Here is a 26,023-nt window from a genome sequence, read left to right as displayed (position 1 = left end):
TCTGACTGTGTACTTAACCCCTCCCTCGGTTCCCATTCTAAACCATACAAGTACAGTACAAACACATACACAGTTTCATCAACACAGAGGGGTGTTGGAAAACATACTTCCTCCCTCGGTCATATAGCTACGTATCTGAGAGATACACAATCACTCTCTCTGTGTGCATTAGGTTCAACATTTTCACATCCCCAGCGGGGGGTATAGAGTGATGCGGACAGTGGACACACTCACACATACATTAGTGGTAGCATCAGCACAATAGGGGTCGCTTGGACTAACACACAGACACATTAGCAGCCTTGCCTTTGACAGAACTAACTAAACAGTGGGGGGTTCAAACTGACAGGCACACACACACACACACACACACACACACACACACACACACACACACACACACACACACTCAGACAGACACACACTCAGACAGACAGAGAGACAGACAGAGACACACACACTCAGACACACACACACTCAGACAGACAGACAGACAGACAGACAGACAGACAGACAGACAGACAGACAGACAGACAGACAGACAGACACTCAGACAGACACACACTCAGACAGACAGACAGACAGACACACACACACACACTCAGACAGACACACACACACACACTCAGACAGACACACACACACACACTCAGACAGACACACACACACACACTCAGACAGACACACACACACACTCAGACAGACACACTCACACACTCAGACAGACACACTCACACACTCAGACAGACACACACACACACACTCAGACAGACACACACACACACTCAGACAGACACACACACACACACTCAGACAGACACACACACACACTCAGACAGACAGACACACACACACTCAGACAGACACACACACTCAGACAGACACACACACACACTCAGACAGACACACACACTCAGACAGACACACACACTCAGACAGACACACACACACTCAGACAGACAGACAGACACACACACACACACACACTCAGACAGACACACACACACACTCAGACAGACACACACACACACACTCAGACAGACACACACACACACACACTCAGACAGACACACACACACACACTCAGACAGACACACACACACACTCAGACAGACACACACACACACTCAGACAGACACACACACACACTCAGACAGACACACACACACACACAGACAGACACACACACACACTCAGACAGACACACACACACACAGACACACACACACACAGACACACACACAGACAGACACACACACACACTCAGACAGACACACACACACACACTCAGACAGACACACACACACTCAGACAGACACACACACACAGACAGACACACACACACACTCAGACAGACACACACACTCAGACAGACACACACACACTCAGACAGACACACACACTCAGACAGACACACACACTCAGACAGACACACACACACACTCAGACAGACACACACACACACACTCAGACAGACACACACACACACTCAGACAGACACACACACACACACACTCAGACAGACACCCTGACAGACAGTGTGTGAGTCAGTCAGGGTTCAGTACTGCATGGGTAGGTAACCCCCCGGCCCAACATGCAGGGCGGCCGAGCTCTCACAGCCCACTGGTTCTGAATGGGGATTATGGGTAGTCAGTCAGGAGGTGTGTGTGTGTGTGTGTGTGTGTGTGTGTGTGTGTGTGTGTGTGTGTGTGTGTGTGACGACACCTCCCAGACAATGCTGTTGATGCCCATGCTGGGTCCACACTGGGAAGAGCTCATCCACTGTGTGTGTGTGTGTGTGGCGCGCAAGTGCTCGTGCGTGGGCCCGTGCGTGCCTTTGTGTGTGTTTGTACAGGGGGATATTACGGAAGGCTCAGAGAAAAGGGACAATGGTTTCCAGGGAGACCCAGGGGGCTGAAGGTAGGGAGAGTGGGAAAACACCTGCATGCTGTGTTCTGTTTGTCTGAACAATCATCCGCTGTTAGAGTCAGCTATTGTCTAAGGAGCTCAGGCTAACAAAACTCATCCATTGTCTACAGGAGGACTATGGAAAACTCCATCCATTGTCTACAGGAGGACTATGGGGAAAAAAACTCCATCCATTGTCTACATTGTCTACAGGAGGACTATGGGAAAAATTACTCCATCCAATGTCTACAGGAGGACTATGGAAAACGCCATCCATTGTCTACAGGAGGACTACGAGAGAAAAAAACTCCATTCATTGTCTACAGGAGGACTACAGGAAACAAATCCATCCATTGTCTACAGGAGGACTATGGAAAACGCCATCCATTGTCTACAGGAGGACTATGGAAAACGCCATCCATTGTCTACAGGAGGACTATGGAAAACTTAGCCATTGTCTCTAACCAACTGTAGCCAACAGAACTCGTCCATTATCTAGAACTCCTGCTTGTCAACAGAACTCCTTTGTAGTCTACAGGACTCATCCATAGTGAGAACTTGTTCTACAGAACTCATCCATTGTCTTTGGAACTTCACGTCCGTAGTCTAACCTGCTTTCTGTAGCATCTTAAAAGGTGAACTGAAAGTGAATAAGCTAAATAAAAGCAAAGTCAAAGCTTATCAACACGTAGGGTCACTCTAATAGCGCTAAAACTCATCCCTCATCCTCTAAAACATCCCTCATCCTCTAAAACTCATCCCATATCCTCTAAAACTCATCCCTCTAATAACTCTAATAGCTCTAAAACCTGTATGACGGACCAGACTGGCCTGGTCCTTCATACAGGCTGTGATGAGGGTGTTAAATGCCATCACAGGTTATATATAGGTCTGGACCCAGCCACTAACATGGAGAGACAACACCTGACCCCAGCTATCCCAAGAGTGTATGGAACTCAGAGACACATTGCTTGAATTCACACTCACATAAACACTCTCACGTAAAACACGACCATGTCCAAACGTGCTACTTTATATCAATGAGCAAACTTGTGCATGTGCTCATCATTATACGTTTCCACACACACCTGCATAGCACACATGCCATCAACATACTCGCACATGTATGCCTGCCTACACACACCCACACTCATACACACACACCTCCATAACACATGTTTGCTACACACATGCCTGAGATTCACAATGGACACCAGAGGGAGAAGTCGACAGACTTTACACTGTTTGAGCTTCACACTGTAATCAGTCATGGCGTGAATCTCCATACACAACCATCTATCTACTGCTCTACACCTAACCCACTACCATCAACTTCTACAGAGAATTCAGTTACAGCAGAGTCAATCTACTCTAAACCCAAAACAACAGTTGTATCATGAAGTACAGTGCCTTCAGAAAATATTCATACCTCTTGACTTACTGCACATTTTGTTGTGTTACAGCCTGAATTCAAAACCGATTAAAAAAATGTCCTCACCCATTTATACACAATTCCCCATAATGACAAAGTGAAAACATGTTTTTAGAATTTTAAGCAAAATGTATTGAAAATGTTGTGTTGATTTGTCCCAAACATAACACTTTGTATTCAGGAAATAAAGTTAATTTATTTGCTACATGTTACAGTTTTACTTTAGTGCCTTATTGCAAACAGGATACATGTTTAGGAAAAATGTTATTCTGTACAGGCTTCCTTATTTCCACTCTGTCATTTAGGTTAGTATTGTGGAGTAACTACAATGTTGTTGATCCATCCTCAGTTTTCTCCTGTCACAGCCATTACATTGTGTAACTGTTATAAAGTCACCATTGGCCTCATGGTGAAATCCCTGAGCGGTTTCCTTCCTCTCCGGCAACTGGGTTAGGAATTACACCTGCATCTTTGCAGTAACTGGGTGTACTGATACACCATTCAAAGTGTAATTAAAACTTCACCATGCTCAAAGGGATATTCAATGTCTGCTTTTTTTTAACCCATCTACCAATAGGTGCCCTTCTTTGCAAGGGATTGGAAAACCCCCCTTGTCTTTGTGATTGAATCTGTGTTTGAAATTCACTGCTCGACTGAGGGACTCTACAGAGAATTGTATGTCTGGGGTACAGAGATGAGATCACGTTAAACATCAATACTGCACACAGAGCGAGTCCATGCAACTTATTATGTGACTTGTTATGCACATTTTTACTCCTGAACTTATTTAGGCTTGCCATAACAAAGAGGTTGAACACTAGTGGTTAGAGCGTTGGGCCAGTAACAGGAAGGTTGCTGAATCGAATCTCCGAGCTGACAAAGTTAAAAAATCTGTCGTTCTGCCCCTGAGCAAGGCAGTAACCCACTGTTCCCTGAAGACATGCATGTCGATTAAGGAAGCCCCCCACACCTCTCAGCTTCAGAGGGGTTGGGTTAAATGCGGAAGACACATTTCAGTTGAATACATTTAGTTGGACAACTGACTAGGTATCCCCCTTTCCTTTCCCTTATTGACTGAAGAGATTTCAGCTTATACATTTGAATTAATTTGTAAAAATGTAGTGTACAAAAGATATGAACACCTGCTCTTTCTATGACATAGACTGACCAGGTGAATCCAGGTGAAAGCTATGATCCCTTATTGATGTCACTTCTTAAATCCACTTCAATCAGTATAGATGAAGGAGAGGAGACAGGTTAAAGAAGGATTTTTAAGCCTAAAACAGGTTGAGACATGGATTGTGTATGTGTGGCATTCAGAAGGTGAATGGGCAAGACAAAGGATTGAAGTGCCTATGAACGGGGTATGGTAGTAGGTGCCAGGCGCACCGGTTTGTGTCAAGAACTGCAATGCTGCTGGGTTTTTCACGCTCAACAGTTTCCCGTGTGTATCAAGAATGGTCCAGCTCCCAAAGGACATCCAGTCAACTTGACACAACTGTGGGAAGTACTGGAGTCAACATGGGTCAGCATTCCTGTAGAACGCTTGACACCTTGTAGAGTGCATGCCCTGATGAATTGAGTCTGTTCTGAGGGCAAAAGGGGGGTGCCACTCAATATTAGGAAGGTGTTCTTAATGTTTTGTACACTCAGTGTATGTCTAAGCTGTGATCACTAATACAACGGGCTAACCATAGTAGCATAAAACTAGCGATGCACTGATATGACATTTTTGGCTGATACCAATATCCAATATTTTCATGCCAAAATACCCGATACTGATATTTAAAATTTAAGCATTCTAGTACAGTTAAATAGTTGAAACACACACACACAAAAAGTTATTTTGTTGGCATTTACGTATGTCCCCATTACCAGTAAAACATAATCAAAACCTATTTCTTTCACTTACTTGCTGTGCTGTTTCGTTGTTCAGTCGTTTCAGTCTCAACCAGGATTTCATCATACATGTCAAGCAGTGAAGTTTTAGCTCTGTCTGTCCATGGCCTCTTCTGTCGTGGGTCCTCTTCCTCGGTGCGCACTGTCACTGTGTCCATTTCTATCTTATCCAGCTGTGTCTAACATTTCACATAAACCCTGTTTCTTGTCTGCATCGAAGTAGCGGTCCTTGTACCTAACATTGAGCATGGTGGCGACACAGTAAAGAGTGTCAGAGAGAACGCCACCGAATCGCTTATTCACAGCCTCTAGTAGAGTACTTTTGTAAGTTTTAACCCCACGGTCTGTGTGGGCAGTTTAGTTGAGCAGGCGCTTCAATGCCGTGACAGTGGGTATCACGTCTGCTGCAGATGCAGATGTTGAGCTTATTTCTCGAGTCAGTTGTTCGAATGGAGCTAGGAGTGTGTTCATGTTTTCAATGAGAGTCCACTGGTTTGTACTGACTGTTGCAGGTAACTCAGTCAGCTGCGTACATGCCAAGCACTCGTTTTTGTTCCAGCAGGCTCTCCATGTAAAAAGTACTGTTCCATCTGGTGGAAACGTCTTGCTATCGTTTTCACTCAAAGCTGCTCCTGTATTGCTTGCAGTCGGCTGTATGCTAGCTGTGAGTGTTTAACATGACCCACTATCTTCCTACCTGTTGCCACTGTGTCAGATATGCTGCGTTGGGCCAAAACACCTTCGTTCACAGCCAGTTGCAGCGTGTGTGCCACGCATGGCAAACTGGTGACTCCGCATTCTTCCAAAGACTGTCATGTTATGTGCATTATCACGTAGCACAGTGTGTACTTTGTTCTTGGGGATTTTCCAAGATTCAAACATGTTCTCAAATGGCAGCAGCGGTATGAAAACCAGCACATTCTTGAGCATGCAATTCTTCCTCGTCGACCCACTGTACTGTCAGACTCAGCATGCTCATGGGGCTGACATTGCTGATCCAAATGTCAGTCGAGAAGCTAATAGCAGGTAGCTCATGGATGTGCGTTTCAACAAGTGTGTAACTCCGGTAGGGCAACATCTGAAAAATAGCGCCGACATGGTAGTGTGTACCGGGGCTCGAAGTGCTTGACCAGTCGGCGAAAGCCAACATCATCCATTTTGCCGTTAATGGATTTCGCCTTTGAGTTGTCTCGCTGAAATGTTCTTACTCTTTCAAATGACTGCTCGACATGAACTTGTTTAATTGTTGGAAGTGTGTGCTTACTTTTTTCTGCTTTTGTTCTAAGTATTCGCTGAACGTCTGGGGGTGAAGCTCTTTCAAATGAGTAAATAGGTCTGTGGTATTGAAAGATTTCACTTTCTCCCCTCAGGAAATAATAGCAGCACAAATGTTGCATATGGCCTTTTTGTTATCTTCCTTTGAAACTTCAAAATAGATCCACACAGCAGACATTGTGGACTAGGTTAGGAATGCTGCTTTGCACATATAGCGCTGTATTTTTCATGGTGTCATTACGTCATACAGGTATGCACGTCAGCTTTGACATCGGTTTTGCACATCGGCATTAAACTATACATAGAGCCGATGCCAAAGTTGGCATTTTTAGCTAACATCGGCCGATTCCGATATATCTTGCATCCCTACATAAAAGCCATCTTAACTATTCCCTGCCTACATAATAGCCACTAGACAGCTTAACCCACATGGCAGAAGGGGCAGAGGAGAGAGATTTCCCAGCATCTGTACTGTACTGGGTAACATCTGCCCTCTCTTTGCGCTCACCAGACCGCCACATCAGCAGGATTAATGAAACATCACCCAAACAAAGTAAAATAGATAGATTTAATAACATGTTAGTCAAGGCAACTAAAAACAACACCAAGCACAGACCAGTTCCCTTTTGGTCCCTAGTCCCTTATTATGTGTTCACATAATAAAGGCCTGGATTGGTGAGAAGAGAGCAATATGGTCCTAGTTTCACTTGTTGTCCAAGTCTGGACAGAGCTGCTAGTCTCATCTAGTTTCACTTGTTGTCCTAGCCTGGGCAGAGCCGCCAGAATCATTTGCCTTCAGTACCGTCTGGATTGGAACATCTGGTGACATCTTAGTTCTACAAGAAATTAGATTCACTTTACAAGGCATACATGTTTCATACTCAACCTGGAGCTTCTGGATTACTCGCTGTAAATGTCCAATTCTAGGATACAACAGCCTGATGGGGTCTAACATAAAACCCATCAACTCCTTGGCCACCAGTCCATTCCCCTAACCCCTACACAACCACCATATTACATTTGTATGAGACACGGTAGGTAATGTGATAAATACAGACTTATGAAGCCAACCATTCCCCATAACATGCCAAGAGCTTACAGTAAATTAAAGAGCTGGGATTTACCGTGGTACTGAGGGGTAAAGTCAAGTCAGGATAGATAACCGCATTCTAACTAACATTACCAGCTTTACTCCTGCTCTGCGGTGGAAAGATGTAGGGCGACAGCCCAAAACACCCCTCATCTTCAATCTGGCAACCCATAGGGCTCTAACCTGGCAACCCAAACGGCTCTGAACATTCACCAACTGTGTGGAGCAGAGACCAGGCTTTGTGGAATCTATCTCCGACTACATCAATTCGTACAATTATGAAACACCCACCTTGTATCCATGTTTGTCCTCTGTAGTTGCGTGCCTTTCTTTGTTTGCTGAAATCCATACTTTTTCAAGAAAACGTTAATCAAATACAACCACCGACTGTTCCCTTGTTGAGATTTATTTGGCACATTTGCACTGAGAGCACATTTGCCATCTTAGAGCAACAGCAATGAGCAAACATTCAGTGGTTCTATTTGATGAATGTTTATTGAAAAGGTATGGATTTCAGGAAACAAAGGCACACAACTACAGAGGACAAACATATGTAAAAGATGGCCATTTTATGATTTACATCATGAGGTATTGACCATGGGTGAATCGATGTAGTCAACTAAATTCCACAAAGCCTGGTCTCGGCTCCACGCCATTGGGAAAGATAATCAGAAACTTCCTTCAACATGGAGTAGAGTTTAGTCCGCTACCTCAAACCCAGACTGGTGGGGCCAGTCCAAGTAGACGGAAAAGAGGAAGAGATGCCGGGTGATGTAGAATAGATAATCAGTACAGTGCTACTGATAACGTCTGTACATTGGGGTTCTGTGACATGACAGTGTAAGAGTACTTCACATTCTAAATCAAAGCAGGATTAGATGATGGTGACCTTGTTGCCACCTCGGCCAATCACAGCTCAGCCTCTTCAGATACAGAGGTGGCAGACGCTGCCATCCAGAAACCTTTAACTGTTTGGGCCATGTGCCACAGGAGGTGCCAACCGAGGTGTCACTAGTTTGCCAACGTGACCAGTTTTTACATGACCCAGTGCCTACTGCCAATCAAATCAATGCCTGTATATGTCTGCCCTGCCTCTGGCTATGGCAGTGTTTCTGTAAAAGAGAAAAAAAATAAAGAAATTTGACCAACAAAAAAAAAAGTGCGAGAGGGAGAAAGATAATACAAAAGACATCAATTAGAGAATGAGACAGAGGTATAAAAAAAACACTGAATGAAGGAGAGAGAGAGAAAGACAGATCTAGAGAGAATAGCAGAGAGCTGTGAGTGTAGAGCTTTTGTGTTGTCCTTTCTGTTACTGCTCTGCCCTGCCCGGCTGAGCCCAGCGCTGCCTGGCCAACACATGGCGCCACTCTGCAGCACAGGACAGCACTACAGCAACTGCTGCCCTCCCTCCCTGGCAGCTGCCAATGTGAAAGAGGAACACACACTCCACAGTCCACACTGCGCTTAAAATACCCTCCATTCTACTTAACTCAGACATATTGAACACACATATGCTGATCACACACACAACACATTCCAAAGGAGACAGCGCTGAAACTTCCTTTAAAGTTTAAACAGACACACTAGACAGATGTTCACAAAAAAATCTAACAACTGATCAAAGCAACACTTTTAATACATTACAACTTGAATCTACTCAACTTCTCTTCCTCACTTCCCTCTATATAGGAAGAGATGGAGAAAGAGTATGACAGAGAAAGAGAGAAGGAAAGAAAGTAAACTCCCTACAGTATAAAGGAAAACAAAGGAAGACATGTGGAGAAGAAACCGCTGTGACCGAAAGGAGAGAAGTTTTCCGTCCGGAAAAGAGATGGGGTTAAACCTTCCCTTTGTCTCCGAACTCGGATGGAAAAGTTCCACACGCAGATTGCATTAAGTTAATCTTCCGCTCCACACACATGATTGGTCCTACCTTTCAGACAGAACATGGCTTTTCCTTAAGTTCCACAGACATCCACAGAGGTGTTGAATGAAGTGGTCAGACCTAGTCCTTGAGCTACTCCCTACTTTTCTGTCCTCTCTTTTTTTCTTTAACCCCTTCTTTCCCTCCCTTTCGCTCCCTCTCTCACTCGCTCTCCCTCACTCTGCACCCCTCTGTCAAAGTGCTTACACACAGACCCACGGACCCAGACACTCACACACTCTCCTCTCTCTCTCGCCCCATCTCTCTCTCTCCCTGACACACACACACACACACACACACACACACACACACACACACACACTGGCAGCCAGCCAACGCATGCGCCGCAGGAAACTGCTTTACAAACCCCACTCTCCCCTTCCCATCGCTCTCCCCCTCTTCCACACTGACAATCCACCTATCTCTACCCCTCCCCCTAACTGAAAAAGTAGGCAGATAGAAGCTCTGCCTCACCCACAAAGCTCCAACTATCCCATCCCCCTTTTATCACACATATTTAAGCCCATTTAAGCACACAGTGTTATTTGTGTACTTGTTTGACATTTTACTGCACTGTTAGGAGCTAGTAACACAAGCATTTCACTGCACCCGCTATAACATTTGCTAAACTGTGTATGCGACAAACACACTTTGGACACACAAACACACACCAGTTATTCACGCACACACACACACACACACGCACAACCATTGGGGTTGGCTGGGGTGTGTGATTGTTCTGAAGTTGGTCCGTCAGCAATTGGCAGGGGGCCCGGCTCGAGCCTGCCCATTGTGCTGTGATCAAACATAATCGCTTAATCCCCCCAACTCAACTGTTTGTTATCAAAACCAGCCACGTCCACTGCCGCATCCAGGGACCTCAGCGCTCAGAGCCGGACATACAGAGTACAGCCTGGCCACACGAGCAATAGAGACAGTACTTACTGACTCACTGATTGACCGTGGTCACATGACCGCCTCAAAACCCTGGGATTCAACTAGTTTCCTTTCGTATTCAAATCAAATCAAATGTATTTATATAGCCCTTCTTACATCAGCTGATATCTCAAAGTGCTGTACAGAAACCCAGCCTAAAACCCCAAACAGCAAGCAATGCAGGTGTAGAAGCACGGTGGCTAGGAAAAACTCCCTAGAAAGGCCAAAACCTAGGAAGAAACCTAGAGATGAACCAGGCTATGAGGGGTGGCCAGTCCTCTTCTGGCTGTATTGACAGTTAATGTTAGCCTGAGTGTGTAAGATGTGTCCAAAGTATAACCAATAGCCTAGGGTTATTAATATTCTCTGCCACAATATTTTGGCTGAACATAGTGTGGTATTGTGGTTCTGTACAAATTCATGACCATGTTAGTTTATCAATGACTGATTCCATTTTCTGGCTGTTTTCCTCAGGAGGTCCACTAGAAAGGCTGAGGGTTCACCTTCAACAGCTACTGTACCTTGGTGTGCTGTGACAAAACGTCCCCAGCTGGCTGTGGCATGTGAAAGCTGAGCGGAGGAATGCCACACTCTCTCGCCCTTCAGAGGAAGGGACTGAGTGGTGTATATCATGAGGCATAGTGGACATAACAGTAAGCATCGTTAGGACACCAAACATCCACACTTGCATCCTCGTCGAGACAAAATAACCATCCATTCTCTAGCTGAGCCCCTAGAAGCTGAATATGCACCCTTGGGATGGAACATGACCCAGTAAAAATGTCCAATCTACAATGGACATAAATGGACACTAAGGCAAGCACCCTAAACAGCCAGGAACAAAGATGAAAACAGAAAAATAGTGTATGAATCATGGAGTGTCACGGTCGGTTAAAACAGCGTTTTCCTGTGGACTAAAACGCTGACTGGACAAGACATCGATTTCCAATGAGAACCTCTAATGGCCTTCTCTTAGACTGGTGAACCCATTAGCTGCTGTCTCTAACATTGTGGAGAGGTGAAGCTATACCAGCAGCTTGTTATGCGAGCTAAGAGCTCCACAACACTATTCACAATTAATTAGTCAGTCGGTTAGGAGAAATAACCAGATGCAGACATAATCAACTGGTTTGGGTATTAAACTAGTTTAAATGCTAATTTTCTATCTTAAATGCTAATGTCACTCAACAATGAGTTTGCACCAACCACAATGGAAGAGAAGCACAATGGATCCTCCCAGAATCAGAACAGTTGAGAAGGTTTTGTGGGCATGCTTTGTGGTATGGTTTGTCACACCCAGAGGGGGATTTGGGGAAGAGGAGAAATCAATGACTAAAAGCCCAAAGCACTGTGCTCACATCACGACAATGTCAAAATGTTGTGTCCTATTTTGTAAAGAAGTGTGTGTGTGCTCACACAGAAAATGTCACATGAGATTTGTCCTGTGAGAAAAATGTCCTGTGTGTGTGTGTGTCAATCCCACTGTGGTGCAGGTTGCATGTTGCGATACGTCTGCCAGTACCAGGTGCTGTCCATTACCGTCTGATTAGTGTGTGTGAGAGGGCTCTTCTGCATGAGCCAGTGTGTGAAATGAGAATTCCACAAAAAACACAACCCTGAAAATAACACACCGCTACAAATACACAAACTTGGAACAGACCAACAAACACACCAGTAAACACCACCCTGAAATGTAACACGAATGAGACAATTTTACAAAATGGAAACTGAACAGGGGTCTGCTCAAACCTTCAAAATTGCATCCTCCTAGAAAGTGATCACTGATCTGACATGGCTGAATGGGGGAAAGGCAATAGGTTTGGAGGTGTGGAAATCTCGTTTCTAATCCAATCATGTACAGATCAGTGGTTCACTAAAGGAATGGAGGAAGCAAGAATGCATTAAAGACAGTCAAACAGCCTATATTTCTAGCTGATGGTCACAACATCGAACTCTGGTCATTTCCATGTAGAAGGATCCATGAGCAACAACATGGGAAGTTCATAGGAGCATATCAAATCTGGTGTCAAATGAAAGCTAAGAGTGTATATATATATATATATATATATATATCATTTTTTTAAATTAAGGCATATAAAAATAAATAAAAAATTGACCGTTTTCCATCCTAAAAATGAGGAATAAGTAAAGGCTTTGATTTCTGGATAAACAGATGGAAAAGGGGTCCTAGAAAACATCTACCAGAAAAAGTCTTACAAGGTATCAGAAATACATCAAAACAACGATGTTGAAGTAAAGACCACTGCCAACTAATATCAACACTTATATTCAGTTTGTAATAAATGTTTCTGCCTTCTGTAAGTTTAAGAAACATTGCCTTGTGCCTTGACATTCCATTACCAAAAATCTACACATCTTCACGATATTTTCTAATTTTCTCTCCCTCATAAGTTCGGATAATGAAAGTTCACAGAACCTACAAGTAAAGGTAGACCTATCAATTAATAAGTGTTTTTACTGATATCAATTTTGTTTACGAATTATTAAGTGATTCAAACATTAAATCCCATTACCAAATCGGTAACGAAATTTCAGAAAAATCGGATTTCCGCAATTGAACTGGTTACATAGAAATCATAATAGTCACAAACCACAGTTGGGTTCACAAGTTTGGACAGCACAGTACAGCAAAGTAGTATACAGTTCAGCACAATACAGTATAGTACACAGAGCACACTAGAGTTGAGTACACTATAATGTATTGTACTCTGTACTCTATTCAGGAGGCTGCTGAGGGCTCATAATAAAATGGCTGGAATTGAGTAAATGAAATGGCATCAAACATGTGTTTGATGTATTTGATACCATTCCACCTATTCAACTCCAGCCATTACCATGAGCCCGTCCTCCCCAATTAAGGTGCCACCAATCTCCTGTGACTATTATTCTCGACTGAGCTGTACTTTGAGGTCCACATTTGTGAAACAGACGATCCGGACCAACCAAATTGTGTCTTGTTTGGGGGCAGAGCTCATTAAATGAATAGCCAGTGTGTAGAATTATACCCAAATATGCAAAGGAGGATATTGTACAGTTCTACCTTTGTGCTCCTATTTAGGATACATCACCATGAAGAGAATGACCTTCATATCCATCATGACGCATTTCTGTGCAGTACAGATCAGGGATGACATTCATTTACCGCAAATCTGTTACCGGGTGTAAATCCACTTCACTTACTGTAGTTCAATAACCAAAATAGATTTTTTCAAAGTCTGTCACGTCATAGCTGACACACCATCTTAATTCTGAGTTTTGAAAAACATGGACAAAAAAAACTGAGATTTTACCAAAATTCTCTTACTAAACGTTGCATAGTTCCGCATAGTTCTTCCAGTAAATGTGTTTTTGTACAATGTTCTGTGTAAATTGCTAAAAGTAGTCCTTGTCTATAGAGTTGTATGATTTGTTAAACTTTGAAATCAATGTTATTTGTTTGGCAGCGCAATTCCGTTACTGTGGAATTGCCCCTCTTCCGTTACTGTGGAATTGCCCCTTCCAATGGCCCTGTATAACCAACAATAATTACCATGTCCCTATCTCAGACGTCTGTATTGTACTGTACAGTACCAGAACGCACATTCACAGATAAAACGTACAGTGTAGTATTTCTGTATGGAACAATGTGAAATGATAACACTAATACACACAGATAAGAGATGAGCTAGTAAGTAAAGTAAGTAGCCTTGCACGAGGCTTAGCTGGGCTAGCTGTAGCTGACATTTAGCTGCTTAGCTGATATAGCGCTCTGGTTAGGAACATAACTTGTCACACAAAGAGACAGAGTACCTGGCATTGGTATGATTTATCTGAACAGTTCTCTCTTGAAATTGACATTTTATCTCAAAGAGCCTAACCTAGATAAGTAAAGATTAAATCAAGAGAATTAATAGATAATCAGAGGATTTATAATCTCAGTAAACCTGAATAACCCTACATGATGTCATCCATGTTGTATGACATCATCAGATCAGATATCCTGTCTTTACAGGCAGGTATTATCCTCTGAGACCTATAGACGTAGGGTCTTCATTTGACCACCCTGTTGCAGGAGAACTTGTAGTGTATTTGAGGTTAAAAAGGCTTCTTTTGTTATTTTCCATATTATGTCTATCTCTGAGAAGCTACCGAAGAAAGGGTGGAAAGTAGCCCATGTCAATAAATGTAGCATTAGAAATAAGGTTAATGAAATCAATAACTTGTTAATATCAGATAACATTCATGTATTAGCCATTTCTGAGTCTCACTTAGATAATTCATTTGATGATACAGCAGTAGCAATACAAGGATATAACATTAATAGAAGAGACAGGAATGCTTATGGGGAAGATGTTTATACATACAGTGCCTTCAGAAAGTATTCAGACCCCTTGACTTTTTCCACATTTTGTTAGGTTACAGCCTTATTCTAAAATGTATTAAAAATAGTTTTTTTCCCTCCTCATCAATCTACACACAATACCCCATAATGATAAAGCAAAAACAGGTTTTTAGAAATGTTTGCAAAGGTATTAAAAATAAAAGACAGAAATATATTATTTGCATAAATATTCAGACACTTTGCTATGAGACTCGAAACTGAGCTCCGGTGCATCCTGTTTCCATTGATCATCCTTGAGATTGGTTTTTTGAAATGTATGCTAATTTATTACAAATAAAAAACAGAAATATCACATTTACATAAGTATTCAGACCCATTACTCAATACTTTGTTGAAGTACCATCGTTTGGCAACGATTACAGCCTCAAGCCTTCTTGGGTATGACGCTACAAGCTTGGCACACCTGTATTTGGGGAGTTTCTCCCAATCTTCTCTGCAGATCCTTTCAAGCTCTTTCAGGTTGGATGGGGAGCATTGTTACACAGCTATTTTCAGGTCTCTCCAGAGATGTTCGATCGGGTTCAAGTCCGGGCTCTGGCTGGGCCACTCAAGGACATTCAGAGACTTGTCCCAAAGCCACTCCTGCATTGTCTTGGTTGTGTTCTTAGGGTCATTGTCCTGTTGGAAAGTAACCCTTCGCCCTAGTCTGAATTCCTGAGCGCTCTGGAGCAGGTTTTCATCAAGGATCTCTCTGTGCTTTGCTCCATTCATCTTTGCCTCGATCCTGACTAGTCTCCCAGTACCTGCTGCTGAAAAACATCCCCACAGCATGATGCTGCCACCACTATGCATCATTGTAGGGATGGTGCCAGGTTTCCTCCAGACATGATGCTTGGCATTCAGGCCAAAGAGTTTAATCATAGTTCCAGTCTTGGTTTCTTCAGACCAGAGAATCTTGTTTATAATGGCCTGAGAGTCTTTAGGTGCCTTTTGGCAAACTTCAAGCGGGCTGTCATGTGCTTTTTACTGAGGAGTGGCTTCCGTCTGGCCACTCTACCATAAAGGCCTGATTGGTGGAGTGCTTCAGAGATGGTTGTCCTTCTGGAAGGTTCTCCCATCTCAACAGAGGAACTCCAGAGCTCTGTCAGAGTGACCATCGGGTTCTTGGTTACCTCCGTGACCAAGGCCCTTCAGTTTGGCTGGGCAGCCAGCTCTAAGACGAGTCTTGGTGGTTCCAAACTTCTTCAATTTAACAATGATGGAGACTACTGTGTTCTTGGGGACCTTCAATGCTGCAGACATTTTTTGGTACCCTTCCCCAGATCTGTGCCTCAACACAATCATGTCTCGGAGCGCTACGGACAATTCCTTCGACCTCATGGCTTGGTTTTTGCTCTGACATGCACTGTCAACTGTGAAACATTATATAGACAGGTGTGTGCCTTTCCAAATCATGTCCAATCAATTGAATTTACCAGTGGTGGACTCCAAATCAAGTTGTAGAAACATTTCAAGGATGATCAATGGAAACAGGATGCACTGGAGCTCAATTTCGAGTCTCATAGCAAAGGGTCTGAATACGTATGTAAATAATATATTTGGTTTTTATTTTTAATACATTTGCAATAATTTCTAAAAACCTGTTTTCACTGTCATTATGGGGTATTGTGTGTAGATTGCTGAGGATTTTTATTTATTTCATCCATTTAAGAAAAAGTTTAATGTAACAAAATGTGGAGAAAGTCAAGGGATCTGAATACTTTGTGATGGCACTAATATATATATTGAGCCAAATCCCTGTAATGCTTAGAGAAGATCTCATGTCAAGTGTTATTAAAGAGCTATGGTTGCAGGTTCACTTGCCTCATTTAAAGCCTATGCTTTTGGGGTGTTGCTATAGTGCTAACAGTCAGTATCTAAATAATGTGTGTGAAATGCTTGTATGTGATGTAAACAGAGAGGTCTACCTTATTGGGGACCTGAATATTGACTGTTTTCATCAAGCTGTCCACTCAAGTGGAAGCGTCTACCTGTAACCAGTGCCTGTAATCTGGCTCAGGTTATTAATCAACCTACCAGGGTGTTTACAAACACTACAGGAACAAGATCTTCCACATGTATCAATCACATTTTTACTAATACTTTGTTCTAAAGCTGTATCTGTACTCATAGGAGAGCCAAAGTTCCAAAAGACTTTGCTGTGACTCTTAAGTGGATTATGTTAAAAATATTTGTTGGTCTGATATTATATATTTGATGCTCCACTTGATGAATTTATGAAATTGCTTCTTCCAATTATTGATAAACATGCACCTGTTAAGAAACTGACTATTAGAACTGTTAAGGTTCCATGGATTGATGAGGAATTGAAAAACTGTATGGCTGAAAGAGATGGGGCAAAGGTAGAGGCTAATACATCTTGCTGCACATCTCTGGCTGATTTACTGCAAATTGAGAAATGATGTGACTAAACTCAACAAAAATAAGAAGAAACTATATTATGAAGCCTAGATCAATGACATAAAGAATTATGGAAATTATGGGTAGAAAGACAAATTCAACTACATCTTTCATCAAATCAGATGGCTTATACATCACAAATCCATTTGGCAAACTTAGGCAGAAAATGCCAACAAGAAACAGTGAGACATCGTATTCATGGTAAAAAAAATTGTGGCGCAGTGGTCTAAGGCACTACATCGCAGTGGCTGGCTGTGCCACTAGAGATCCTGGTTCGAGTCCAGGCACTGTCGCAGCCCATGGGGCAGCGCACAATTGGCCCAGCGTCGTCTGGGTTAGAGGAGGGTTTGGCCGGCAGGGATGTCCTTGTCCCATCGCGCTCTAGCGACTCCTATGGCTTGCCGTGTGCATGCACACCGACACGGTCACCAGGTGTACAGTGTTTCCTCCGCTTCCAGGTTAAGCGGGCATTGTGTCAAGAAGCAGTGTGGCTTGGTTGGGTTGTGTTTCGGAGGACACATGGCTCTCGGAGGACGCATGGCTCTCGACCTTCACCACTCCCGAGTCCGTGCCGCGATGAGACAAGACTGTAACTACCAATTGGATACCACAAAATTGGGGAGAAAAAGGGGTAAAAGTATAAAATACATTTTAAAAAAATTGAATTTTGGAACGTTAGTATGGAAGAGGTGGGAAAATTATTGTTATTGATCAATATTGACAAAACCCCTAGCATTGATCACTTAGATGGAAAGCTACTGAGGATGGTAGCTTTCATATCTTTAATCTGAGTCTAGGGGAAGGTGTTTGTCTTCAGGCCTGGAGGGAACCCAAAGTAATCTGCTACCCAAGATTGGTAAAGCAGCCTTTACTGGATCTAACAGCAGACCTATAAGCTTGCTAACAGCTCTCAGCAAACAAGTTAAAATATTGTGTTTGACCAAATACAATGCTTTTTCTCTAAACAAACTGACAGACTTTCAGCATGCTTATAGAGAAGGGCACTCAACATGTAATGCACTGACACAAATGACTAAAGTTTGGTTGAAAGAAATTGATAATAAGAAGAGTGGGAGCTGTACTGTTAGATTTCAGTGCAGCCTTTGATATTATTGACCAGAACCTGTTGTTGAGAAAACATGTTTTATAGCTTTTCAACCTCTGCCATATCGTGGATTCAGAGCCATCTATATAATAGAACTCAGAGGGTTTTCTTAAATGGAAGCTTCTCTAATATCAAACATCTTGGGCATGGTGTACCGCAGGGTAGCTCTCTAGGACCTCTGCTCTTTTCTATTTTTACCAATGACCTGCCACTGGCATTAAATAAAGACTGTGTCCATGTATGCTGATGATTCAACCATATATGTGTCAGCAACCACAACTAATGAAGTCACGGAAATCCTTAACAAGGAGTTGCTGTCTGTTTTGGAATGGGTGGCCAGAAATAAACATCTCTAAAGCTAAGAACATTGTATTTGGTACAAATAATTCCTTAAGTCCTAGACCACAGCTGAATCTGGTAATGAATGGTGAGGCTGTTGAACAGGAGAGTAAATTACTTGGTGTTACCTTAGATTGTAAACTGTCATGGTCAAAACATATAGATTCAATGGTAATAAATATTGGGAGAGGTCTGTCCATAAAAAAGAGATGCCCTGCTTTTTTGACACCACACTCTAAAAAGCAAGTCCTGCAGGCTCTAGTTTTGTCTTATCTTGATTATTGTCCAGTCATGTGGTCAAGTGCTGCAAAGGAAGACCTAGTTAAGCTGTAGCTGGCACAGAACAAAGCGGCATGTCTTGCTCTTCATTGTAATCAGAGGGCTAATATAAATACTATCAATGCCGGTCTCTCTTAGCTAAGAGATGAGGAGAGACTGACTGCATCACTTATGTTTATAATAAACATTAATGTGTTGAAAATTCCAAATTTGTTTGCATAGTCAACTTACACACAGCTCTGACACACACACTTACCCCACCAGACATGCCACCAGGGGTCTTTTCACAGTCCACAAATCCAGAACAAATTCAAGAAAGCATACAATATTATATAGAGTCATTATTGTAACACACTACGCCGTGAAGGACTGAAATCCTGCATCGCCCGCAAGGTCCCCCTGCTCAGGAATACATATATATGCCCGTCTGAAGTTTGCCAATGAACATCTGAATAATTCAGAGGACAACTGGGTGAAAGTGTTGTGGTCAGATGAGACCAAAATGGAGCTCTTTGGCATCAACTCAACTCGCCGTATTTTGAGGAGGAGGAATGCTGCCTATGACCCCAAGAACACCATCCCCACCGTCAAACATGGAGGTGGAAACATTATGCTTTGGGGGTGTTTTTCTGCTAAGGGGACAGGACAACTTCACCGCATCATTTGACGGGGCCATTTACTGTCAAATCTTGGATGAGAACCTCCTTCCCTCAGCCAGGGCATTGAAAATGGGTCGTGGATGGGTATTCCAGCATGACAATGACCCAAAACACACAGCCAAGGCAACAAAGGAGTGGCTCAAGAAGAAGCACATTAAGGTCCTGGAGTGGCCTAGTCAGTCTCCAGACCTTAATCCCATAGAAAATCTGTGGAGGGAGCTGAAGGTTCGAGTTGCCAAACGTCAGCCTCGAAACCTTAATGACTTGGAGAAGATCTGCAAAGAGGAGTGGGACAAAATCCCTCCTGAGATGTGTGCAAACCTGGTGGCCAACTACAAGTAACGTCTGACCTCTGTGATTGCCAACAAGGGTTTTGCCACCAAGTACTAAGTCATGTTTTGCAGAGGGATCAAATACTTATTTCCCTCATTAAAATGCAAATCATTTTATAACATTTTTGACATGCGTTTTTCTGGATTTTTCTGTTGTTATTCTGTCTCTCACTGTTCAAATAAACCTACCATTAAAATTATAGACTATCATTTCTTTGTAAGTGGGCAAACGTACAAAATCAGCAGGAGATCAAATACTTTCCCCCCCCACTGTAGGCTGTGTGTGTCATTTTTAAATGTATGTAGTTCTGTCCTTGAGCAGTTCTTGTCTATTAATGTTCTGTATTATGTCATGTTTCATGTTTTGTTTGGACCCCAGGAACTTTTGCAACAGCTAATGGGGATCCTAATAAAATACCAAATACCAAACATAAGCCTATTCCCCTATCCCCTTTATCAATGTTGATGATCCTCTTTCAGGTTCGAGTCATGGCGTCCATGGATACATCCCATAATACCAAGATAAGAGGATGCCAGGGAGCAGACAATAAGATGTGGAGTTATGATTATGAAAAGGTGCCCTGTTACGTAAGTTGAGTGTAATTCTACCAAATGGCTCAGGGGAAAGCTTCAGTTTGGTTCAAATGGGTGTAACGCTCTTAAATGACAGATAACAGTTGAGCCATCATGGTCTGTGGGAGCTTAGGGCTTTGAAATGTCATAGGACCGATTCAGGAACTGCTGGAGAGGTTAAAACTGAGAGGGTTGACTTACCTGAATATGATCCCCAGTCAGTCATCATTATCAGCACATAGAAGAGGCAGAGAGAGAGGCAGAGAGAGGCAGAGAGAGAGAGAGAGAGAGAGAGAGAGAGAGAGGTTGTTAAAGACCATGTATACTCAGCCAGCATCAGTAATATAATACAATACGGCATATGACAGCCCCGTTATAATTTAGTCAGAAGAGGAAAACATTATCAAATTGCACTGTGACTGTGTGTGTTTGGTCCTAGGTCTCGAGCCACAGTGGCAGATGGCACACGTCTATCTGTTAATGACAGCTCAGTCTTGTAACATCAGAGCTAGGCCAGGAGTAGTGGGCCAATGTTGTCTCACTATTGCTGAGTTCTGGTAATCTGGAATTACAGGACAACTGGGCTTGGGCCACAGACCCCAAAATGTGTGTGTGTGTACATGTACTGTATGTGTGTGTGTGTGTGTGTGTGTGTGTGTATGCACTGTATGTGTGTACATGTACTGTATGTGTGTGCGTGCGTGCACATGTGCTTGTCTGTCCGAAAACCAAAAGACAATTATGAGGGCATCATCACAAGCCTCTCAGGAGTTACAGCAGATCACTCCAACATAGAATATGAACCTAAATACCTTTCATATCCCACTAATAACCTTTCATAACATGGTAGGACCCAATTCTGGTTTGGCATGTTTGCTGGTTTAATACATTGTTTATTTGGGTTAATGTGCTGTGCTATCCCAAATCACTGTTCATTCAGATTGGTAAACCCAAACATTGACACGCTTGCAAATCCCATATTAGCCTTGCGGCTAACATGGTACTGTAAAACCCATATTACGATTTACATAGAAAATTCATATTACTGGATGGCTAAAAGGAAAAGGAGATTTGACTGACTAACATGGAGAAGCTATGGGACTGGTCTTGTCTTTATTCTGGCTTGGTCCCTCCCAGGATGATGCACCAGACAGATATTGGCTTTTGGAGCCTGAGTGTTCAAACCTTCTGTACAAGATCCCTCTCTACTGAACATGTCCGGTCCTTGATTGGTTCATTAGTGAAGTCCAGTAAAGCAAGTTGGTATTCAATGTAAATGATTGAGGTGATTGGTTTGTCCATGTCCAGTGAAAGTGGGAACATGGTGGCTATGGGAGTGATAAGGACAGTGAAGAGTTAGGCCTAATGGACAGATAAGAGATGAGCTGAAAGTATATGGGACAACACTATAAGCTCACTGTCGCCACCTACAGGCCCCTGGCATAATGACACTTGGTCATTCCTATCCTATTTGGAAAAACAGCTGACTTAGTGCTCTCAACCTATGTTAAAGTAAGAAAGTATGTGCAAAACATTAGACCATGTGTTATAATGTGTAACAATAAAAACTAATAGCATAGATAAGACATCTACATAATGTGTCCTGGATATAGCTAGGCTCCTTTCATTATTCTGAGTTTTAGTTCATTCAACCTTCCCTAGTGCATCCAATGACAACAAGGGTGTGTCTCTCTTGCTCTGATTGGCTGAGTGAGTTCACAATAGGGAGATCACACAGAACAGCACCAGAACTCTGCTCCGCTGTCTGCACCGCCTCCTACCACTGCCATGGCAACCAAGGAAAACATCCAACCGATCACCGGTGGCAACCGCGCTGTAATTGCTGCTTTGCAAACAGCAGCCCAGAGCCAGTCATTAGGAGCTATATATACACACACACAGGCCCGGTGCGTGGCAGTCTATAGCGCTTTAACTGGTCTGGCAGGGAAGCTGGAGTCACTGCCAGATGTTATTTATAAGTACATGTATTCTGACTTAAAAATATTTTAGTATTTATATTTTTTTTTTCAGTCGAGATAAAGGAATAGTGCGAGATTGTGGCAATTAAGCCACTTTTCGACCAATGTAGAGTCAGATGGAACTCATGGATATCATTTTTATGTCTCTGAATGCAGTTTGAAGGAAGCTTCTAACAAGCATTAGCGCAATTGCTAATTAGCGTTAGTTGTTCCTGTAGACTTCTAGTCATTGTGCTACTGCTAGTTAACAATGTCTTGCGAAACATACCGTTATGAATATAACTACTGGTGCCTGAAGGAGGATCTTCAGTACCGCTCTTCAGCAAGCCCAAATCCCGACGCTCGGGGCCCAAATATGTTATACCTCGTTGCCTCCTTCAGGGAACAGTAGTTATATTCATAACTGTACGTTCCCCTTCAGTCAGTCACACGGTATAACATACTATGGGGACATACAATCATGCCCCAAGCCAGCTCAGAGGATACCAAACTAAAAGGTCCACGGCAGCCCAAGCACACACAAGTTCGACCAGCTCCTAAAATGGGTTACAGAATACTTACACGAGAAGCCTGTCAGAGCCCCATATAGGGAACCAAACCTGCTGCAACTTGGCTATGCACAAAAATCCATAGACCCCACGGTTCCAAGAACAATACTTTCTTGCGAGCCTGAAATGTCAGAACTCGTACAAGGAACCGCAAGTCCAAAACAACAGAACACCTGTCATGACTTGGTAAAGCACTGCATAGAATCGACCAAGTCAATAAACCACAGCAGCCTGAGACTCAAACCCACAGGAAACCTGCTGTAACCTGGAAACTGTGTACTCGCACGCTGCCACGGCAGCCCAAGGCTCAAACACACTGTGGTAACCCTGATAATGCACACTAATTGATGCTGCACCCCAAGGCAACTGTGGTAACCAGGGTAAATGTGCAACCTGCGCGCTGCCTAACACCCACTCCCAGAACCAGACATTAGGGCTGGGCGATATGGTCAAAATATTATATCACAGTATTTTTAAAAAAAATTGACGGTATTTTTAGTTTTTGAATAATAAAAGTTGTACATTTGCTTTATGAGTAGTGAGTGACCCTAGTGCTTTATGAGTAGTGAGTGACCCTAGTGCTTTATGAGCAGTGAGTGACCCTAGTGCTTTATGAGCAGTGAGTGATCCTAGGATGGCAACACACATTCTAAGTGATTTCAATGAGTCTTTCTCCATTCTGATTGTTTTATAATGTTCAATTCAACTTCAACCAAAACAAATTTTAGCACTTTTAACGTTTCTACATTTCCTGCACTCAATTGCAGTGGTGGAAAAAAGTACACAATTGTCATACTTAAGTAAAAGTAAAGATACGTTAATCAGAGGTGGGACTAAGTCATTGTTTTACAAGTCACAAGTAAGTCTCAAGTCTTAGCACTCAAGTCCCAAGTCAAGACAGGTAGGTCCGAGTCAAGTTTCAAGTCAAGACCAACAAGTCTCAAGTCAAGTCCTAAACTTTGAGTTTTGAGTCCTAAACAAGTCATAATGTGCTCTTCACCAAATGTAATACCATTTCATATTTGTAACAAGAGTAATAGTTAGTATATTACATTTACACAAATCATGACTGCTTTAAAAAAAATATTTATTACTCCAAATAAACTTAATGTTTCCATGGAAATACATGGGTAGCCATAAGAAAGACCCCCCCCCCCCCCAATAGCGATCGACTATCGCAATCGGGCGATGTAGGCTTGTACACAATCGCCCAACCTTAACACACACACTGTGTGTGTGGTTACAGTAGGCTAACATATGTCAATAGTTTTAGGAACATCAGTAACATCAAGCAGGATTTAGGCTACCAACTGCCTAACCAGTTGTAGCTCAATCTTGGGTGCAATGATCACGTTCCCGCACTGACTCCACTCACAGGCTCCCTGTGGCTCAGTTGGTAGAGCATGGTGTTTGCAACGCCAGCAGGGTGTGTGCAACGCCAGGGTTGTGGGTTCGATTCCCACGGGGGGCCAGTACAACAAAAAAAATGCATGCATTCACTACTGTAAGTCGCTCTGGATAAGAGCGTCTGCTAAATGACTAAAATGTAAAAAAAAAAAAAAAAAAAGGAGGCTTATTGATTTAACGTTACGTTAGCCTACATGCTACACTAGCAAAGTTGTGAATGATATAGCTGTCGGCTATATTAGCCATGACTTCGCGTTCTTTGTGCAGCGTCGAACAAAGTTGGAAGTTGTTACGCCTCCATCTGTCATTTTCTTCCCGCATGTTTTGAAGTTTCAATCCGTTGTTTGTTGATACAGCGTCGTCTTTATATCCGAAAATAATAATTTAGAGTATCATCTTTCCAAGGGCTCCATCTGAATTCACCCGCCGATGTACCTCTGCACTGCCACTCAACTTTTTCTCAGCTGGCACAATTTGATTGGCTTCTGTCCGATTCAAACTGTAATCCGTTAAATGAAGAGTTGATGCACTGCACACTTTTTTAATAGCATACTTTTTTATATTTGGGCTTGGGGAGGGTATCAAGTCAGGTCGAGTCAAAAGGCTCAAGTCCAAGTTAAGTCACGAGTCATTGGTGTTAAAGTCAAAGTCGAGTTGCAAGTCATCATATTTGTGATTCGAGTCTGACATGAGTCCGAGTCATGTGACTCGAGTCCACACCTCTGACGTTAATAGAAATTGAAGTGAAAGTCACCCAGTAAAATACTACTTGTGTAAAAGTATTTGGTTTTAATATACTCAAGTATCAAAAGTAAATGTAATTGATAAAATGTACTTAAGTATCAAAAGTAAAAGTATAAAAATGTAAAATTCCTTATATTAAGCAGACCAGATGGCACCATTTTCTTGTTTTTTTTATTTATGGATAGCCAGATGCACCTACAACCCTCAGACATAATTTACAAACAAAGTATTTGTCTTTAGTGAGTCCTCAGATCAGAGGCAGTAGATGTTTTCTTGACAAGTGCGTGAATTTGACAATTTTCCTGTCCTGCTAAGCATTCAAAATGTAATGAGTACTTTTAGGTGTCAGGGAAATGTAATGGAGTAAAAAGTACAGTATTATCTTTTGGAATGTAGTGAAGTAAAAGTTGTCAAAAATAAAAATAGTAAAGTGAAGTACAGATACCAAAAAAAACGACTTAAGTAGTACTTTTTACTTAAGTACTTTACACCACTGCTCAATTGAGATAATTTCCACACTGCCATGTAGGGCTGCACGATATTGGCAAGTAATCTAGGACTTATTTTTAACCAAATGTTGCAATTGCGATTTGACTTGCGAATTAGAGAAAAACTGTTGGAATCATGGAATTAGAATGACTATTCTAATTCTATAGTTAAGAAAATAATTGTGGGCACTTTGAATACAGTGTTGTTTGAGATGACAACGAAATAAAATGCAGGGGAGGAGTTATTGTGACGGGTAGGAACTAAAGTGTTGACATGTGGTTCCTAGGGGACCCTATAAGC

At 42.5% G+C, this 26,023-nt stretch overlaps 1 protein-coding gene across 8 annotated transcripts in view; it reads right to left on the bottom strand.

Moving 5' to 3' along the window:
* The window catches only part of nhsl1b (NHS-like 1b), a 168,820-nt gene that overhangs the window by 57,674 nt on the left and 85,123 nt on the right, over positions 1 to 26,023 (bottom strand). Inside the window, exon 1 of one of the 8 annotated variants that reach the window (XM_045720940.1) lies at positions 9,541 to 9,828. The exons of the other annotated variants lie outside the window; for them this stretch is intronic. Within the exon in view, the coding sequence (XP_045576896.1) occupies positions 9,541 to 9,556 (16 nt within the window). The 5' untranslated portion in view covers positions 9,557 to 9,828. Of the gene's footprint in view, positions 1 to 9,540; positions 9,829 to 26,023 lie in introns of those variants that run through there. 8 annotated transcript variants of the gene reach the window in all.

This window comes from Salmo salar, chromosome ssa06 (genome assembly GCF_905237065.1).
Source record: "Salmo salar chromosome ssa06, Ssal_v3.1, whole genome shotgun sequence".
Classification (NCBI taxonomy): Eukaryota; Metazoa; Chordata; class Actinopteri; order Salmoniformes; family Salmonidae; genus Salmo; species Salmo salar.
The sequence above is the reverse complement of the archived record's forward strand: the minus strand, read 5'-3'. Positions and strand labels throughout refer to the sequence as shown.